This window comes from Stegodyphus dumicola, chromosome 10, assembly GCF_044657685.1.
Source record: "Stegodyphus dumicola isolate Sdum_Otavi_A_Nest chromosome 10, ASM4465768v1".
Classification (NCBI taxonomy): domain Eukaryota; kingdom Metazoa; phylum Arthropoda; class Arachnida; order Araneae; family Eresidae; genus Stegodyphus; species Stegodyphus dumicola.
Window position 1 is genome coordinate 125,887,532 of NC_140777.1, and position 17,871 is coordinate 125,905,402.

The following is a 17,871-nucleotide window of genomic DNA, read 5'->3' on the forward strand; positions in this document are numbered from 1 at the left end:
AAATTATTTCAGGTTACTTTCATTGAGAGACATTGACTTTCATTGAGAGACATTGTTGAGACATTTTATTGAGATTGAGTTTTTATTGGTTATCTGTCTATCAACATATCATTAAATAGAGGTAAATTGTACTAGAACGTAATTAATAATTTAAAAATATCCAAAGCATCAAATTATATTAAATGTAGTTAGTCAAACGTATTCCTTAATTATTTCATGATTAAATTAACCTTATAAATCTGCGTAGATATTTTAGACCCTCCTAAAGCGAAATCCGCGAATAACACGGTCGGTTTTTATCCTGAAAATACTTGGGGTACGGCAGAATTTGAGATTTCAGTTGCGATCGGTTTCGCAGGATGAAAGGTATAAATTTTTTAGTCCAAACGGGCATTAGTCCAGTCTCGAAACGAAATTTTGCATCGATTCATTATAAATTGCTGTATCATTTTTCAAACTCTTGCCACCAAATATTCACTCATTGAAACAACTGGTCATTGGTTGCTAAAAGACTAGCCCTCCACCCCTCTTCAGCTATACGGTTGATGAATTGTGGCGTAGACTTGAAACAGCATGGAATGAGTTACCTATTTCTGTCATCCAAGCCCAATTTGACTCCATGCCGTTTTAGCTGACAGGGGTTTAGGCTATTTCTACTAATTTCGCCCTTCCCTGTAAACCTTCACAATTCTTACAAATTTAATCATTTTGTCTTCATGCCATACTGTTTACGTGCAATAAATATCTTTTTTTTTTTTTTTTGTATTTGCTTTTCTTCATGGTGCTGCAGTTTTAATGCCCAGGAATGCATATTGATCAATATACTTTTCTTTCTTTCAAAATAAGAGAACATATTCACATAATCTTACAGAATTCCAGTTCTAGAAAATGCTGGAAGGCTTCAGTATGGGCACGTAAATGAAAATATTTATACTTTAAGAATTATTTTGTATGATTAGTGGAATATGATTCTAAAGTAAAAAATAATTCTTAATTAATATTAATTACGCATTTTTTGACTGCTAAATTATTTGAGTGAAAATTGTTTCAACATGCCAAATGCACAATAAAAGTATAAATTAAAGGCACTGGTAGATCATAAAACAGTAACATTAAATGGCATTTAATGGAGGGAAAGCCAGCTACAATTTATTATAATTTACTCCCTAACCGACCCTAAACTCCTAAAGGCTCTGGCAGCCATTTTTCAATGAAATATGAACTTGACAATGAATAAACAAACCGATCCCTCAGTGCAATATGAAAATGATTTCAGAAATGGCAAATTTTGAATTTAAATACGTCTGTTAGTTCTGGTCGTACGGAATCGAGCTTTTTGCGTTTTTTTTTTTTTTTTTTTTTTTTTTTGAAAAGCACAACATTTTCCTAAATATAAGTACAGGGCTGGATGAATGCATATAAAGTTAGAATTCGTGATATTTAAAAATTATTATTATAATTTAAAAATGCTCAAACAGGAATGTTTGTGTCATTTAAAATACTTTTGGAATTGGAAGAATGTGTCTACAACCAATGGTACGAAAATAAAGGCCGGGTAAGAACTTTCTTAGATACGAAGTATACAACGTGTGTGGCAATCTGATGCAATTCTGGAGAACGATCATTTTTTATTTTGGTGGAAGACACTTTAAAAATGTGGCTAAAATATGGATCTAAAAACAGTGTGTAAAAATTTTGTATTTTCTTCTTCCTTTCCGCGTGCCTTCGTTATATAATTGAGAGCACATCCGACATGTAATAGGGACTCTGCAGTTCGAATTTCAGGAAGAGCATTGCCCATTTTTCACGTCTCCTGCATCAAAAAGCCTAATATCTGTACCAAGTTCTACTCAATGTACAGGCATTAGACGTTTATGATGAGAGCTCTATAATCTTAGCTCGGTGCGATTAAATACCTCAGTAACACTGGCTGCTTACACAGAAACAACAAACAGCCACTCTAAGTTATTGTTTTTGTGACTTAGCTCACTTGTCTGACAAAAGCATCAGAAAAAGCCCACGAATTTCTTCGTGGCAAGGAATGAAAGACTGCCCCTGTCGTTGGTCAGAGCCTTGAGCATCATACAGGTGACAGTACGATTTTGCTCCTTCAGACCAGGAGACCACTGGGTGAGCAGCTGTGCTGCCATGAAGGCTTTCAGTTTTATTGCTCACTCAGTGGGACCACGTTTATTTAAAATTTTATATTACAATAAAAATTTTGATTTTGATATATACATAATTTTGAACTTGACATACATTGACAGAATTCATATAAATATTAACAGAAATTTTGATGGTACGTACGTAGAATATAGAATGTATAATTTAGAATACAAATATAGATTTAGATACAAAATTCTGGTTATATACATAATAAATAAAATAGGATTTTGATGATTTGTTGAAATGCAATAATAGTTCACAGTTGATAAACAGTTTATAATTCATAAATAGTTCACTATTCATAAAAGTTTACAGTTCATAAGTCTATTAAAGTTTATTTATCTGTTGAAGTTAATAGTTAGTCTGAAGTAAGTTCTGATAAATTTTATAGTTAGTGTGAAGTAAGTATCATATTTGTCGATTGAAGTTGTGCTGCCTTGAAGTGATGCTAATTATGTCGAAAAAGTGCTGATGGGGAATTGTGATGCCTTAATTTATGCTGCCTTTAGATTACCACAATTTTCTATGAGATATTCCATTAAATTATGAAGTTTTTTGCGGAGAGATTTACTTTTGAGTAGTTCTTTGAACTATCCTTGGGCATTTTCACTTGTGAAAGGACGAAAGTGGAGGTCTTTAGTGATTACACATTCAAACAGGTAATGATCTATTGTTCCTGTTGATCCACATATGCAGTTGTCTGTATGATATAAGCCGAAACGAAAAAGATATGAAATGAAGGGCCCATGTGCTGTTAGAAGATATGTTATTGCATTATTTGTTGTAACTAAATTTCGTGTTGGTTTTGGTAGAAGCATAAAAGTTCGTCTGCCCGTATTATCTTGTGACCACATGAGTTTCATGTCTAATCATGTCTAATCATGAGTAAAATCAAGTCTTGTTCAAGTCTTGATTTTAAACGTGATATTGGATTTGGTAAATAGGTTATTGCTGTTATAGTACCATTGGCTGCTTCTTTTGCCAAGCTATCTGCCATTTCGTTGCCCAATGTTCCTACGTGGAAACGTGTTCAATGCAGTTTAGGTTTTTGTCCAGTTGGAAAATATGCGAGTAAATATTGTATATCTTGAACCAAAGGAGAGCGATTATGACCAGCTATTGCTTGAATACTTGATGCACTGTCAGAAATTATAACAGTGGTTATTGAGAATTGCTTTGCATATGTTATTGCTTCTTTTATAGTGAATAGTTCTGCTTGAAATGCTGAATTTGTATGATTCAATTTTGTTTTCCAAGTGTGTTTAAGATTATTGTTTCTGAAAACGCAACAAGCACTTACTACGCCTAACTCTGTTTTTGATCCATCTGTAAAAATTTGAATTTGAAAATGATCTATGTTTGAATTGACCATTGGATTTTCTGAATATAATTGACTTGGATGTAAGTTTACATTTTGTTTGAGTTCTTCATATTCTGTTGGATGATAGATATTAGAATTATAGGTGCTTGTTTGTCGTAGGCGTGCAAATTTTGTTTTAACGGCTTCTTTCTGTAAAGTTAGAGTAATTGGTGGAATACCTGAAATGATTTGTAGAGAACTGGTAGGTGTTGTTCTATATGCTTTTGTTATTGATAGCAGAAAAAGCCGTTGTATTGAAGTTAGTTGTCTTTTTGCATGTTGATTTAGATCTGTGCCCCAAGCAGAAGCGCCATGTAGAATAATCGTTTCTATTACTGTTGTATACCAAATTTTCTGATATTGAGAAGAAATTCCCCAGTTTATTGCTGTGGTTATTTTTATTGAGTTTGATAATATTAGATGTTTATTTTTGATATATTTGATATGTTGATGCCATGAAAGTCTATTATCAAGCATGATACCTAGGTATAGTAGTGAATTTACTGTTGCTATTTTATCTTGTGCTATTTTGATAATTGGGTTTCGCAGGTTCCTTATCTTGGTGCCCCGTTTTAGTATATAAAGAGCTTTACTCTTGAGAATTGATATTTTTAACTGAAATTTATTTGCCCATTGTTTAAAGATTTGTAGGCATTGTTTGGAGTTATTCTCTATATCCTATTGCCTTGGACTATTAGCAGGAAATCATCTGCATATGCTTGTGCGTGCGTATGAAGAATATTGTCAAATTTTTTCAATATTTCATTTTCTATTAAATTCCAAATAACTGGACCCAAATAAGATCCTTGTGGGCATCCTCTTGTAATTTTATATAATTTGACTCCACTATTTGATGTATATTGTAGAGATCTGTTATAGAAGTTAGTCTCCTTCAGACCCCAGTTTTGATGGAGATCATCTCGGGAGAAAGGTCTCCCACCCCTCTTCCCTTACCATCAACCCAACGAGAAGGCTTTCGGCTCGCCGTATATTTAGAGTGTCGCACAGACGCTATACGTTTACTAACATCCGAAACTTCTCCGGGATTTGAATTCCGGCCTTCGGTACGGCAGTCAGCCTCACCAACTATCTCGGTTGTGCGGCGCCACTTCAAGTGATCTTATGATGTTTCCTTTGCACTGATAACAAGGTTGAGATTTTGCATTTTCCTTTTTAAGCAGCAACATCACATTCTGTTTCATAGATTTTCGAAATTTTAAACTTTATGTACTGTAACTATTTTTTATATTTTATAACTAGCAATATATAATTCGGCAACAATATATAAACTGTAGCCTAGTGGCTAAGACCGTTGAATGCTGGGAATGCGATCTGGTTTCGATCCCAGGCGAATGGACTGGGCATATGGTTTGTTTTGTGGTTTTGCCCTCATGTAACATGAATACGAGCCAGTTTTCCTCAGAAAATCTTCAATGGAAAAAGTTCTTCTTGGGTAGATGGCCTTTGTATGCTTTGCAATATTCAAATAACTTTCTGATTCTTAGCAGATTCTTGCACTACTGACGTATTGTTGTATATTGCTGTGTATCTACTGAAATAATGCAGTAATAACATATAACCATACAATTATACGTAACGGTAAGTTATACTATTAGATGCTGCTTCATAAATACAGTTTCTATCTCGAAACTTTTGTAATATTTATTTATTGGAAAAATTTCTTTATTAGACTGGAAGCCATGTAAAGTCGATATAACAAGTCAAATCCAAATTTCAACAAATGGTAACCAATTTGGTTCCTCATTTATAACTTTGCTGTAGATATTTTCTCCCTCCTTTATGTATGCCTTCGTGGTGTAACGGTAGCACACCCGTTGCGTATTCGAGAGATCCAGGTTCGATTCCTCCGAGGGCATTGCTCATTTTTCATGTCTGATGCTTCAAAATAACCTAATGACTCTACATATTAAACTTATCATTCGTAAGTTCCAATTTAAGTTTTTATTTACGAACTAATTTGCAAACAAATAGGAAATGAATAAAATATTATGTCTCTGAAATATTTGAATTTCTATTTCTTTAAAAATTTCTACTCAATTAGTGGGAATTCAGATTACTTGAGATTTCGATTGAGCTTCTTTGATTAAGCAAAATTCTTACGCTTAGCATATTTTAAGCGTACTGTAATTGAAACACTTATTTTAGGAACAACATAAGTCATTATTTCATTCACTTTTTATATCGCATTGCATTAAAACATTTATAGTTCTTTTCATTTTGCGATTTTGAAGTAAAAAGAAATCAAGATCTTAACTTAACTTTAAAGTTTTATAATTGAAACGCGTGTTAGAAACGAGTCACAATTTGAATTATTTTCAATCACAATTCTTTTAAAACATTTATAGCTTTTTTTCTTCTTAAAATTTTGAGCTAAGCAAAATTCCGATCCTTAAATTAATTTTAAGCGTATGACACTTGAAACGTTTATTTCAGGAAAACCATGTCTTGATTTCAATGATTTTTTAATTGAAATTCAATTAAAACATTTACAGCTGTTTTTTTCTGTTCTATCTAATAGCTTTCTGCTTTAACATTTAATTTAATCTTTGATTCTTATAGTATTGCACTGGTTCTGAAACCATTTACCAAAAGAAAGACCATTCCCTTTTCTAAAAAATCAACGTACCATACTGGAAACATCATTCTAGTTAAACGAATTTATTTCAGCTTGATAAAATCGCAAGATTCCTTAAAACCTTACCTCAAGTTCGATTGAAGACATAATACTTTTACGAGGATTAAGAATGAAATTGATTAGCCCATTCTTGTCCGAGATGAATGTGAGGCATTCTGTAAAATCAGCACAGATCCTAACTTTTACGGACGTTGCTGCTGTACCGTTCAAGTGTGTCAGCAATACCTAGGATACGAAAATATTTTCCATAAGAAATATACATTTTTATCCAGATCAAATACATGCAATTAACAAATATTCTGTAGAATGTATAAAAACAGTCATCGGATTCTGTATTCGGTATTTTTAAAAATGTAAAATAATATGCATTTTATTTTTACAGTGTGACATGTTTCATTATTTAAACTGTGAGGAGAAAATAACGCAATGTTCAAACAAATAATTCCTAGCAACTTTCACTACAAACTGCACCACGTTTCAAAATCTCACACACAGCATACATAAACGTAGGATCCACCGTTACCAATAGTGGATATTGTCATTTTCTTTATATTATTAAAAAGTTAAAATTAAAGTTTGAAAAACTAAATTATGATGATCAATAAACGCAATTAATAGCTATACATACGTTCAAAGCATATATTATAAAATAGAAAAATATTTTATGCATATGTGAACAGTAGATATTATTAAAATTGGCCCCATGTTAATATATCGCATATTATAGATTTGCAGATATTAAAAGAGATTATGCATAATTTTAATATTATTCGTGTATTAATAGCACACCTAAAATACTTAACCTTTTGATGGTCATCAACGAGCTGAGCTCGTATGTTAGCTACTTAACGCAGCGGATGTAGACGAACACAGCTCGTATTACAAATTTACGTTTGACAGATATCGACTGTGTTTGGGGAAGAAAGAATTTCTTAATGAATGATGCATTAAAACGAACTTTACTCAGTATTTTTCGCAGTAGATTCCTTTATTAATTTCCAATAAGTTTTTAGCAATATTGTTCTCAATAAAATACATTGCAAACATTTTCAGTATAGTAATAAACTGCTTTTATAAGTAATTTTTTATTTTAAGCAACAAATCTTTCTTCTTTCCGAATTATCAACACTTGCTCAAATAATCAGTAATATGTGTAAGGCTATAGATAAATTTGGATCCAGCATTTCGACATAATTTCCATCAATAAATGGTACAGGGTGCTGTTGAGAAATAGGTAAAAGCGTTCCGTAGGCGTGAATCTTCATTCCACTCGGATTTCGAGCGATATGCATCGCTAGACGAATGCGGATCTTGATAGTATATATTTGATGTATGCGGGTTTCGGACGGAAAGGGAGCAGCTACTCAGTGGAATCAAATCATTTTCTATATCTTCTTCGAATATCGAACCATTTTAGCTTCAGAGCCATAGATAAAATGCGTGCCAGCGTAGATTCATAGCTAATACTTATGCCGGCATATTGGCGTCATTATACAAAAATTTTAAAGTTTTCATATTTTTGGGACATATTTTCTTGAATATAGTGCAGAAGAAACACGTATTATTTATTTATGCTAAATAACCACATTAATTCTGAAATATGAAATTATTGACAAATTCTTTGATACATTTCTTTTTGAAAGCAAAAACTACTGAATAAGAATTGTTTTCTTGCTTTTAATATGATATGCTTTCCGGCTCTTTGAGGAGAGGAAATTAAAGATAAAACTGTAAAAAAGGCCTTTGTGTTGATCCTAATATTTGAAATTCAATATAAGATAGGGTGAAATTGGATTACATAATAATTGGATTACATAATTCACCTTGGGCTCAAGGTGAATGTTATTATGTAATCCAATTGAACACATTTTCACTACTCAGATATATGCGTATGTTTTGAATAGAAATTTTCTCATTTATGAAATGAAACATGTTATTTGAGACGGAATTTGATGGACTGGAAAAAATGGCCTGCTACTGGGAGAATAGAAGCAGGATAGATAATGATAATTGTTTGTAAAGACGTAGAAGCAATCAAAAGTATTGTGTCAGGAATTTGAGAATGATTTAGGCAATGATGATGTATGCAGACGAAAAATCGCAAGTTCGAAAACGTGCCACAGCAGACTTTTAGGACCGTTATTTGCGAAAAATTGCTAAAAGAAATAGAAAAGTAACGTCAGGATTGATATAAAGAGAATTTGCTACAGATATAGGAACTCAGCTATTCAAATAGACCATGAGTGACATACTGCATAAAAACAAGTATGCAAGAGAACTCACGACTTGTATATTATTATCTCGGTTATAGTCGAAAACATCGCGGAGGAAACAGCGCAAGGTGAAAACATCGTGGGACAATAGAAAGCAAAGTGAACATCGCAGTTCTAAAACATCGTGGTACAAAACACCGCCGTCGAAAATATCGTGGTAAAAAATAAAACACATACAAATCATCGCATGACGTTAACATTGTACACATCCGTTTTTCAGGTTTTAAAATTTGTAATTGCATATTCGCGTAAACATTTGGTAGTGCAGGAAATGTTAACGACACTTTAAGAATAAACGGAAACAAACCAAGATATAATTTTTACCAAAACAACATCGGATAAACAAACGTGAAAGAAAGTAATCTGATAATTAACTAAGCAATTTTTATAGAGGTAACCTCATCCAGTTATTTATCGTCCTTTTTCTAAACATTTTTAGGCTGTATTTTTCATGAAAAATTATGAGTAAAAAAAAAAAAAAACGATTAATTTATTAATGACCTTTGTAAATTAACTAAGTAAATTAAAAATTCTCTTAATTACTGTTAAGTCGCATTAATTTTCTACTCATTTTCAATTTTTAAATGCTTAAGTTTCCTGCTTACTTTTTCAGTAAAGATTTATTAGTTCATTCAAAAATATGAAATATAGAAGTGAAAATATCCCTCTTTCCTTCTTGCGCTCCCAAATAATAATCCGAAAATGAATTTGCAGCTTTTAAAACCTGAAAATCGCATGTGTGCGATGTTATCGTCATGCGATGATTTGTAGGCACTTTACTTTTTACCACGATACTTTCGACGACGGTGTTTTTAACTGCGAAGTTTTCAAACCGCTTCATTTTCGATGACGATATTTTGTACACGATGTTTTAGAACTGCGATGTTTTCTCTTTGCTTTCTTTTTTCTCACGATGTTTCGTACCACGACGTTTTCGTCTTGCGTTGTTTTCTCCACGAAGTTTTCGTCCGCGATGTTTTCGGCGGACACGATTAACTAGGCCTGCGATTTGCGCGCATTTGCAGCGCTGCAGACATGAACGTAATTGGAGTCCCACAGACTAAAGAAGAGCTCGTTATACTGATGAATCTTGTTTTTGCTTGAAGAGGAATTAAAGATGTCGTATAATATGGAAGAAGAAAAACTCAGGAAAATCGCTATACAGCTTGCACTTCGGTCAAGATTAACCACATACTTCATTAAATTTTTCTACGTATATTAAAAAGTTGAACACCCACTTTTCCCTACCTTCTTTACATCACATTTCCTATGTTAGCATTTAAATTTGCTTTTTGCAGATTGCAGGATTAAAAAAATCCTGCATTCTGAAGTTATCTCAAGAATTGCAAAATAAAAATATTTTGCAAATTTCTTGCTCTTAGCTGCAAAAACCTCTGAAGATACTCCAGGTTTTATGGCTTTTTTTCTCCGCCAGTGCTGCTATTCAAATTTTCTTGAGGCTATTTAGATTTCCTGAAATATAACATGCGGCTTCTACAGACATGAAGTTTGGTTACCTCTGCTAATTCTTGGATATTAAATAACAAGTAGATTGAACTCATGAGAACTCTGCAAACAGCCAACATTAGAGCTCCGAAGCCCAAAAGTTAATGAAACTTCCACAAGAAAGATCTGTTCTTTAATTATAATTCCAAATTGCCCTTGCGATGTTTAGATGTAAATAATTTTTATTCTATTTTACCGACCGTGTTTAATTGGTTTCAAAATGCATTTTAACACAATTTATTTAAAATTTTACTAGACATATTTTGATTTAATATGCAATTTGGATGTAAAAGTTCATATTAGTTAAAAAGGTAAAAATAACATTTTTAGTTTCCACCGATATCGCATTTAGTGGGATAAGTGAATTTATTAACTGCAACCATATTCTTGTATGGGGATTGAGCTCTTGTAATGAAACAAAAAATTTGAAAGTTCAGGTATTCAAGTAATTTTTAAAGCATCGTCGGATTCATCTTGTCGGATTATTTTGTTAATAAAAGAGAATGAAAAATAATCGTGTGAAGAAATTATTACCTCAAGTTACCTCATTCATACGCTTAATTATTTACGAATATTTAATAAACGTTTCAAGTTATCCCATTTTATAACAACCTCTATTCAGACCTTAATTTTCTCAATATTTTGGAGTGTTAGATTTGGAAGTTTTAAACATATATACATAATTTCTGTAAAAAAATACTTTTTTTTGCAATTGAAAATAGAACCCGACAAAATTGCAAGACTGAAACTTTTATTATTTACTAATGTTTATAACAAGGTTAACAATCTCTTATAATTTAATGATTAAGATCCTAAAGCTAAAAAAAATTAATTATTCACTCCATTATGCTACACAAATTTAACACAAATTGACTTAAACCTAAAATATAAACTTCTATCTTCCCTATTTCTTTTCTGGTGATAGGCTTTACTTAGACGCAGTTCAGAATAAAATAAATGAATTGCAACTTACGGCACCGGAATATGGAATTCTAGGTTTGATGTAAGCTTCTCCGTTTACTGAATTTAAAAACTTGAGCCTAAGGGATTTTGTCACTAATGTAATTTCAGTCGTCTTGTTAACTCTTATTTCTGAAACAAAAGATGTTGAAAATCAGTGAAATATTTTTTAATCTGAAAAGTGAAAGCCAATTTGAGCTTAAAAATTTCTCTCAGAGCTTTAACACTATAGCGCAGTAGACAAAAAAAAATTGATAAAAAAGGATACTGTAAGAAACCTACTAAATACGAGACACATTTGTAATAATTTTAAAAAGAATAAATTGTATTAAAATGACTGTACTCACTTCCCGTAAAAGTATCCCAAATGGTAAGCTCTAAATCAGTCTTTAGAAATTTAAAAAAATGTTTTAATCCTTTCGGTCTTGCCGGTGGCGTTTGCAACTTTGTGATATCTGGCTACTGTTTGGCGATCAACAGAGCATGCTTGACGCAGGTAGCTCTTCTCCGAGAAGAGTTAATGTATTTATTAGGAGTTGCATGTTAGCCTCGGAAGAGGAAGATAGTAGATTGTACTATGCGGTAGGAGCGACGTACTGCTCTGAGTCACTCAATGTTTGTTAATAAATGTTTGTTTCGTCTTGCTAAATGGTGCCTTGTTAAACCACGAAGTCATCACAAACTTTCATAAGCAGATGTCGCCTTTATCGGTAGCGGAGACTGTTTTACAATTCATCGCCAGATGTCTTACTTGGCGGCTTGTCCGCAACAGTTGATCATGCATACAAATATTGCGGAATTAACCTGCAGCTGGTGATGCTCTTGGTCACTGGCTATGAAAGAATCGCACAGCACAGCCAATAAACGGAGAGAGAATTACAGCTGTTACAGCTAGTAATTAGTGCTTAATTGTATATTGAAGCGGCAGTGAGCAGCAGGAAACGGTGGAAATAAAGATATTGATAAATACACAGCGATAGATGCTTTGGAATTACATAAATAGCCTAAGGAAACTATAAATAAAACATAGATGCGAAACATTAAAAATAGATGCAAACATGGGGCTTGTAATAATATTTGCCCACATGCGTTTTTCCACTCATCTTGTGAATATTTGCTTTTGACAGTTGTTTGTGGAACGATTCAGTAGTAGGAACAACTCAAGTAGGAGTTTATTAATATGGGTCAAAGGGAGTACTCCTAACATCAACAAACAATATTTTACAGATTTTTGTTTCGTTTCTAAAAAAGATCCAGGGCTGAAAACGGTTGAGATATCCAGAGAACTTTGTAAGCTTAAAGAGCAAATATATTTATTATGACCATTAGTCGTTAGTTCAATAAAAACTTTACTAGTCAGCATCACACAAAAACTATAAATTTTGTTTTTGTTATTTTCAGTTGCAGTTAACTTGCGGAACTTGAAATACTTGCGGAACAAGGACGCCAGCACACAGCGCATTTAAAAATTGCCTAACATTTTTATGCCTTTAACTAAAAAACGTTACTTTATTTATTAACAGGAAGTTTTACTAACAACAGGATAACACATGTCATATATGTTAACAACTCATGTGCAAAATCAAAATAATTTTCCCATTATGTCGAATTTCTGAAAGACTAATAGGCGTATTTTAATGAAATATGATATGAATATGTTTTTCTGATAGAAAAAGAGATGTACCATTCAAAAGTCATTGCCTAAGAGGTGCCTAATTTGGGATATAATTCCCTCTCACAGCCAGACAAGTCACGCAATGTGACAGCATATTGAACGGGAGGCAGTTGATGTCCCTGTAGCAATTGTTCCCACTCCTGCAGCAAGGCAGGTTTCAACTTCGGGTTGGTTCTTGCAGGAGGATGACGAGATGAAATTGCCCTCCCAAGAGATTCCAAATATACTCCTTAGAGTCAAGGTCAGGAGATCTGGCTAGATAATCTATGCGTCGAATATCCTAACTTTCCAGGTTATCGTCAAACTGTTGAACCCTGTATGGACGAGCGTTGTCTTTCATTAACAGAAAGCCAGGACCAGCTGCGGCCCTGAAAATTAAACGTACGGGTTTAAGATCTCCTCTTTATACCTCATATCGGTCATGGAGCCTTAGTTAAAAGATGCTGGGGTGTGCTGCTGTCCAACATAAAGTTTGCCCAAATCGCTGCATGTCCACCACCGTAATGATTCTTTTTCCTGATGAGGGAGGGATGGAATAGCGTTCCAGGATATCTCCAGATGCAGGTATGCTGCGAATCAGTCTCCAGGCTGAATTTAAACTCTCTGTAAAAGCACAGTACTCCACTGAAGTTTCCACCAAGATGAATGATATACACCATGCTAAATGCACTCTGTTGTGAACGCTATGAGAGAGATACAAACAGAGGATCTTCTGGCGTACAGCCCTATCTCGTGAAACCTTAGAGCAACTTTAAAACATGAAATGACAGCACACAGCTCACATGAGAGGTGTGAAATTGTAGTCTGAAAATGGCATATTACGATCCTCATTCGTCATTGTGGATCTTAATCGACCTTGTCCAGGTCTTCTCGACATGGATCTAGTGTCCTGAAACTATTTTCATAAATTCCAAATGACACTGGGCGTTACGTTAAGCTCTGTACTCACTGCACTTGTGACTAGCTTGCCTGCAATCTGCCAACAGTTTTTCATCTCATTCCGTGATCCATACGTTCATGGCTACTCATTTTACTTGATACCTTATACAATTTACCCAACTCTTGGGAGAAATACGGCGAATCTCATGAAGCTGTACGAGCACACAAATCGTCCAAAACCCCTCATGCGCTTACAGCCCCTCCATAATCACAGCTTCGCAGACACCCTTATGTATGATTGTGTATTCGACTCCGAATGTCTGCATAATTTTTCAGCGGCATAATTAGTATCTTTGGTTTAGTATGTTTCTTTAAAATACTCATAATTTACCAGTTCTCTCAATATTTCACTCCAGTGTACGTTGGTTTCATATAATAAAATAAGCTAAATGTTTGTTAACACTACAATGAGTTATGCATCGCTAATAAAATTAGGAAATTAAATAGAGCCGATGTTATTGTTTCACAATGCGTTGCCAGTGTATTAATGAACCAACCTCACCGCCCTTAATTTTTATGGCATACAGTATAAAACTTACGTTCATAACGGAATTTTGAAACAATTTGTTGCTGGAAGACAATCTACATAATTTAATATTTTGTTCACGGCCGTACCTCTGTCTCATGGAGATATATTTCCGGACTAATAAAGGCACTTTATAGTGGACTTATTATATTCTTTAATATTAGAAATATTACATAATAAAAAACTGAGAACCATGGAGAGTCATATTTTACTGCAATAGTTCAGTCTATTCTGTTAATGAAATGTCATTAACCCTTCGAGGCGCAGAGAAGATTTATGTAAATATTCACAACATAATAATATTAATAGTAGAAATTAGCTGAAAAATTATTACGATAACTCATTTTGAACTTTAATTAATATGATTTGCTTAATACTACAGTCTTTAATATGTGAAAGAGATATTAAACAGCAATGAAAGCTTCAAGAGTATGTTTAAGTTAAAAGAGTAAGCATACCTGTTCCATTCTCGACAACTTCTGCAAATATCTCAATAGTTTTAAATCGAAGACTATTAAAGTTACCAAAAGATAAAGTATTGATGACAACTGTGTGACAACCAGAAATCTGTCAAAAGGTTAAAGTTCGCATTAGAAGAATTATTTTATAATATTTGTAAACATATTTTTCAAATGTTAAGTGATCTCAAAATTATGTTTAACATTTTATTACAAGCAAATCAGAAACATAGTTATTCTGCAATTTAGACAAACTTAATTTATTTAGTTTATTTTGTAAAATGCTTTGCATTTAAACACTTGCCAATTATGCATGGAACTTAGAACGTGTTTTACCGCTTCAAAAGAAGTAATCATTTTTTTTTTTTTGCGTATGTAATACTAATGTAATTTCCCTAAAAAGGATTTATTTTAAGTTTGGAAAACATTACGATACAGGGATCAGAGGGAGAGATAGTGCAGGAAACTGAAATTATTTTTTTGGTGTTTACGGAAAACGGTCTGGATTATTCGACATAAGTGTTCATACTGAACTTCAGTAGTCTCAAATCTCACTGTTGCTTAAATTTATGAACTGTGCTACCAAAATGTTGTTACGTAGTAATCTGACTTTCGAGAAAGTCAAATAATTCCAACTGTTCTGTTTCCAAGTTATCGAAAGGAAAGACGGGTAATTTTGGAGTTAAACAAAACAGTTGGCGTCAATAACAGAAACTGAAATTAATCACCAATTCTTATGCTTATGAGTCATTAAACTTAGCCATCACTTGCTAAATAAAGATCGCACTTTAAGATACATATCGTTAATAGGATCCTAATAAAGGCAAGCATGGTAGTTTTAATAATATACCAACTGATCGCCTTCTCTGTGCAGCGTAGAATGACTGAACCGATACCACATTTTATACATTTCAAACAGAGTCTACTACTCTTCCAGATTTATTTCCTGGAATGTTTAGTTAGCGAAAGACAGATGGAAAAATTTCCCCTACAACTTTTTCTATTAAAAAAAATCACAATTGCAGCCTTTGAATTTAAACTGTAAGAGGATTAAAATTATGCATTTTTTTGGACTACATTTTTGTATATGCATGTAACTAAGACATTATAATTATATAACAGCTTAAATTATATAATATTCGTACACTAGTTTTATATGCATTAACACTTCTAAATTCTCCAAGTTTGAAAACCAAGTTCCTTCAAGTTTGAAAATTATAACCTATTAATTTAAATACAAATTTCATGTATTAGCTTTTCTCGTAATTAAGAGGAATCATTCAAACATGCGATGGAGACGAAACGCGATCATGCCCAAAGTATTGCAGATTTTTCTGAGAAGCGTTAATTCCATTCGATAAGTGAAACCTCTTCTGGCAAATCAGCAATAATTTACTTGCTTTTTAATATATGTACCGTTATTACTTATTTTTATGTAAGTACTGTTGTTTTTAGTTTTTAAAATCTGCGATTTTAATGCTTACCATTACATATTTTAAACTTCTTTCAGGTTTATTATAAGTTTCTAATAGTTTTAAAACAATCCTCTTAAGTAATAACAATACCTAATTTCAATTTGTAATAGTTCTAGATTTCCTTCACTAGGGACAATCATAAACAGAAAATTAATTAATTTTATGTATATATGCATACATATACATATACTTTTATCTGTGTAATATTTATAGTAAAATAATAAACCTTTATCTATATGTTATTTTACTTACTGTGTATCTATTTAATTATCTATATCTATCTCTCTAACTCTTTCTCTCTCTATATATAGACAGATAAATATATTAAACTAAAACTATCTGTTCCCTTACAATATAGTGGTTAATGATCCTCAAGTAGCGAGTTCCAAACAAGCTAGCTGTTTTACGTTTTAAAAACCTTTAAATAGACGTAAAAGTTTTCTTTTTCTCTCTAAGTCATGTTGATTGCAACTTATTAATTTTGTTTAATGTCTCTTATGTACTTTTTCTATTTCTACTCATTATTTTTATGATTTAGAAGTACTTAACACTAAAACGAAGGCACTCAAATAAATAATTCTTGATTCTTGGACTTAACTGGTATAACATGTGCATTTTATAATTATATGTACATTTATCCACTTACATCTCGCCTAATCAGTAAGTACGCGAAAAATCACGCCAACAGAGCTTTTTACTTTTGCTAAAGAACATTCCCGATATACTATTTTTGTACCCGCTGTATGACATAATTAAGAAAAATATTTATATTTCGAAAATGAGTTGATGAGGAATTTGAAAGTCTTCACATAATTCAATCAGCTGCAGAAAAGGATTTATACTTAATTAAAAATACCTCTTTTATTCTGAAACTAAATTCTTGAGAATGTCCTAAAGACTTTGAAATAAATAATTGGTCAGTTAGCAACATGTAAATTTTGGCCTGAATTACAAAATGTTTATTGGATCTTAATAATCAATATTTCATTTGCTGACAGGTTTTTCTCTAATTGATGAGAATGCTCCTGTGAGCTATATTTCAAAATTATTTTAGGTTCAGTCAAATAAATTGTTACAGTAAGAATGACATTCTAATTTGCCTGGCTTATAAGGCATATGAAGGTCTTTAACTGTTATAGTGAATCAAAATGTTTTATGGAGGAATATTCGAATATTCTGACCATTATTAAGAAGGCATTAAAACAAATTCTTGCAATAAGAATAACTTCAAAATAATTTTAAAGTTCATTTTGATAAACATCCATGTGTTACTTAAAAATTTCTTACTTCTCCTATATATTCTACAGAAGAAAAGGAATTTCTCCATCTTTCCTTGGCTATAAACTTAGCTCTCAGAAAACCGTCAACTTTTTTACCATATGTATACCTGAAAAATATTATGTTACTCACAATGAAAAAATGAACGTGGAATTTATATATAACTCACACATTACTCTTTATTAATTAAAAATTTTCATAAACTTAGGCATGAAAGAATAAATTAGGATTACAGGTTGGCCAAAATAAACCTGGTTCAAAAATATGTTTCCTGAATTTCTTGAACATGCGTGATAAACAGCAAAGACGTCATCAGAAATCATAACAGGCTTTGTTCCGAGGCTAACTGAATGCAATACAAAAGGGTGACTGAAGACTAATATCTTTGTTCTTGTTGACAACCGCGCAGGGTATAACGTAAATGTCTATTTTAAACATACTGAAATTCGATATTTATCAGCAACTACCATGGTCTTAATTCAACCATGTGATATACGATTTATTGAGCAATGGAAGAATGTAATTGCAGTGAGCATTATAGTCCTTTATAACATGGATGTACTGCAAAGAAATTACTAAGGAAAACTAATCTTTTTCAT

The 17,871-nt window shown here is 32.6% G+C and overlaps 1 protein-coding gene across 1 annotated transcript in view; it reads right to left on the reverse strand.

Moving 5' to 3' along the window:
• LOC118203410 (alpha-2-macroglobulin-like) overlaps positions 1-17,871 on the reverse strand; it is a 173,550-nt gene that overhangs the window by 111,651 nt on the left and 44,028 nt on the right. The window contains exons 8-11 of the mRNA XM_085825517.1: positions 17,282-17,381; positions 14,520-14,628; positions 10,935-11,053; positions 6,249-6,407 (exon numbers count right to left, since the gene is read on the reverse strand). Coding sequence (XP_085681643.1) covers positions 6,249-6,407; positions 10,935-11,053; positions 14,520-14,628; positions 17,282-17,381 — 487 coding nt within the window. The remainder of the gene's footprint in view (positions 1-6,248; positions 6,408-10,934; positions 11,054-14,519; positions 14,629-17,281; positions 17,382-17,871) is intronic.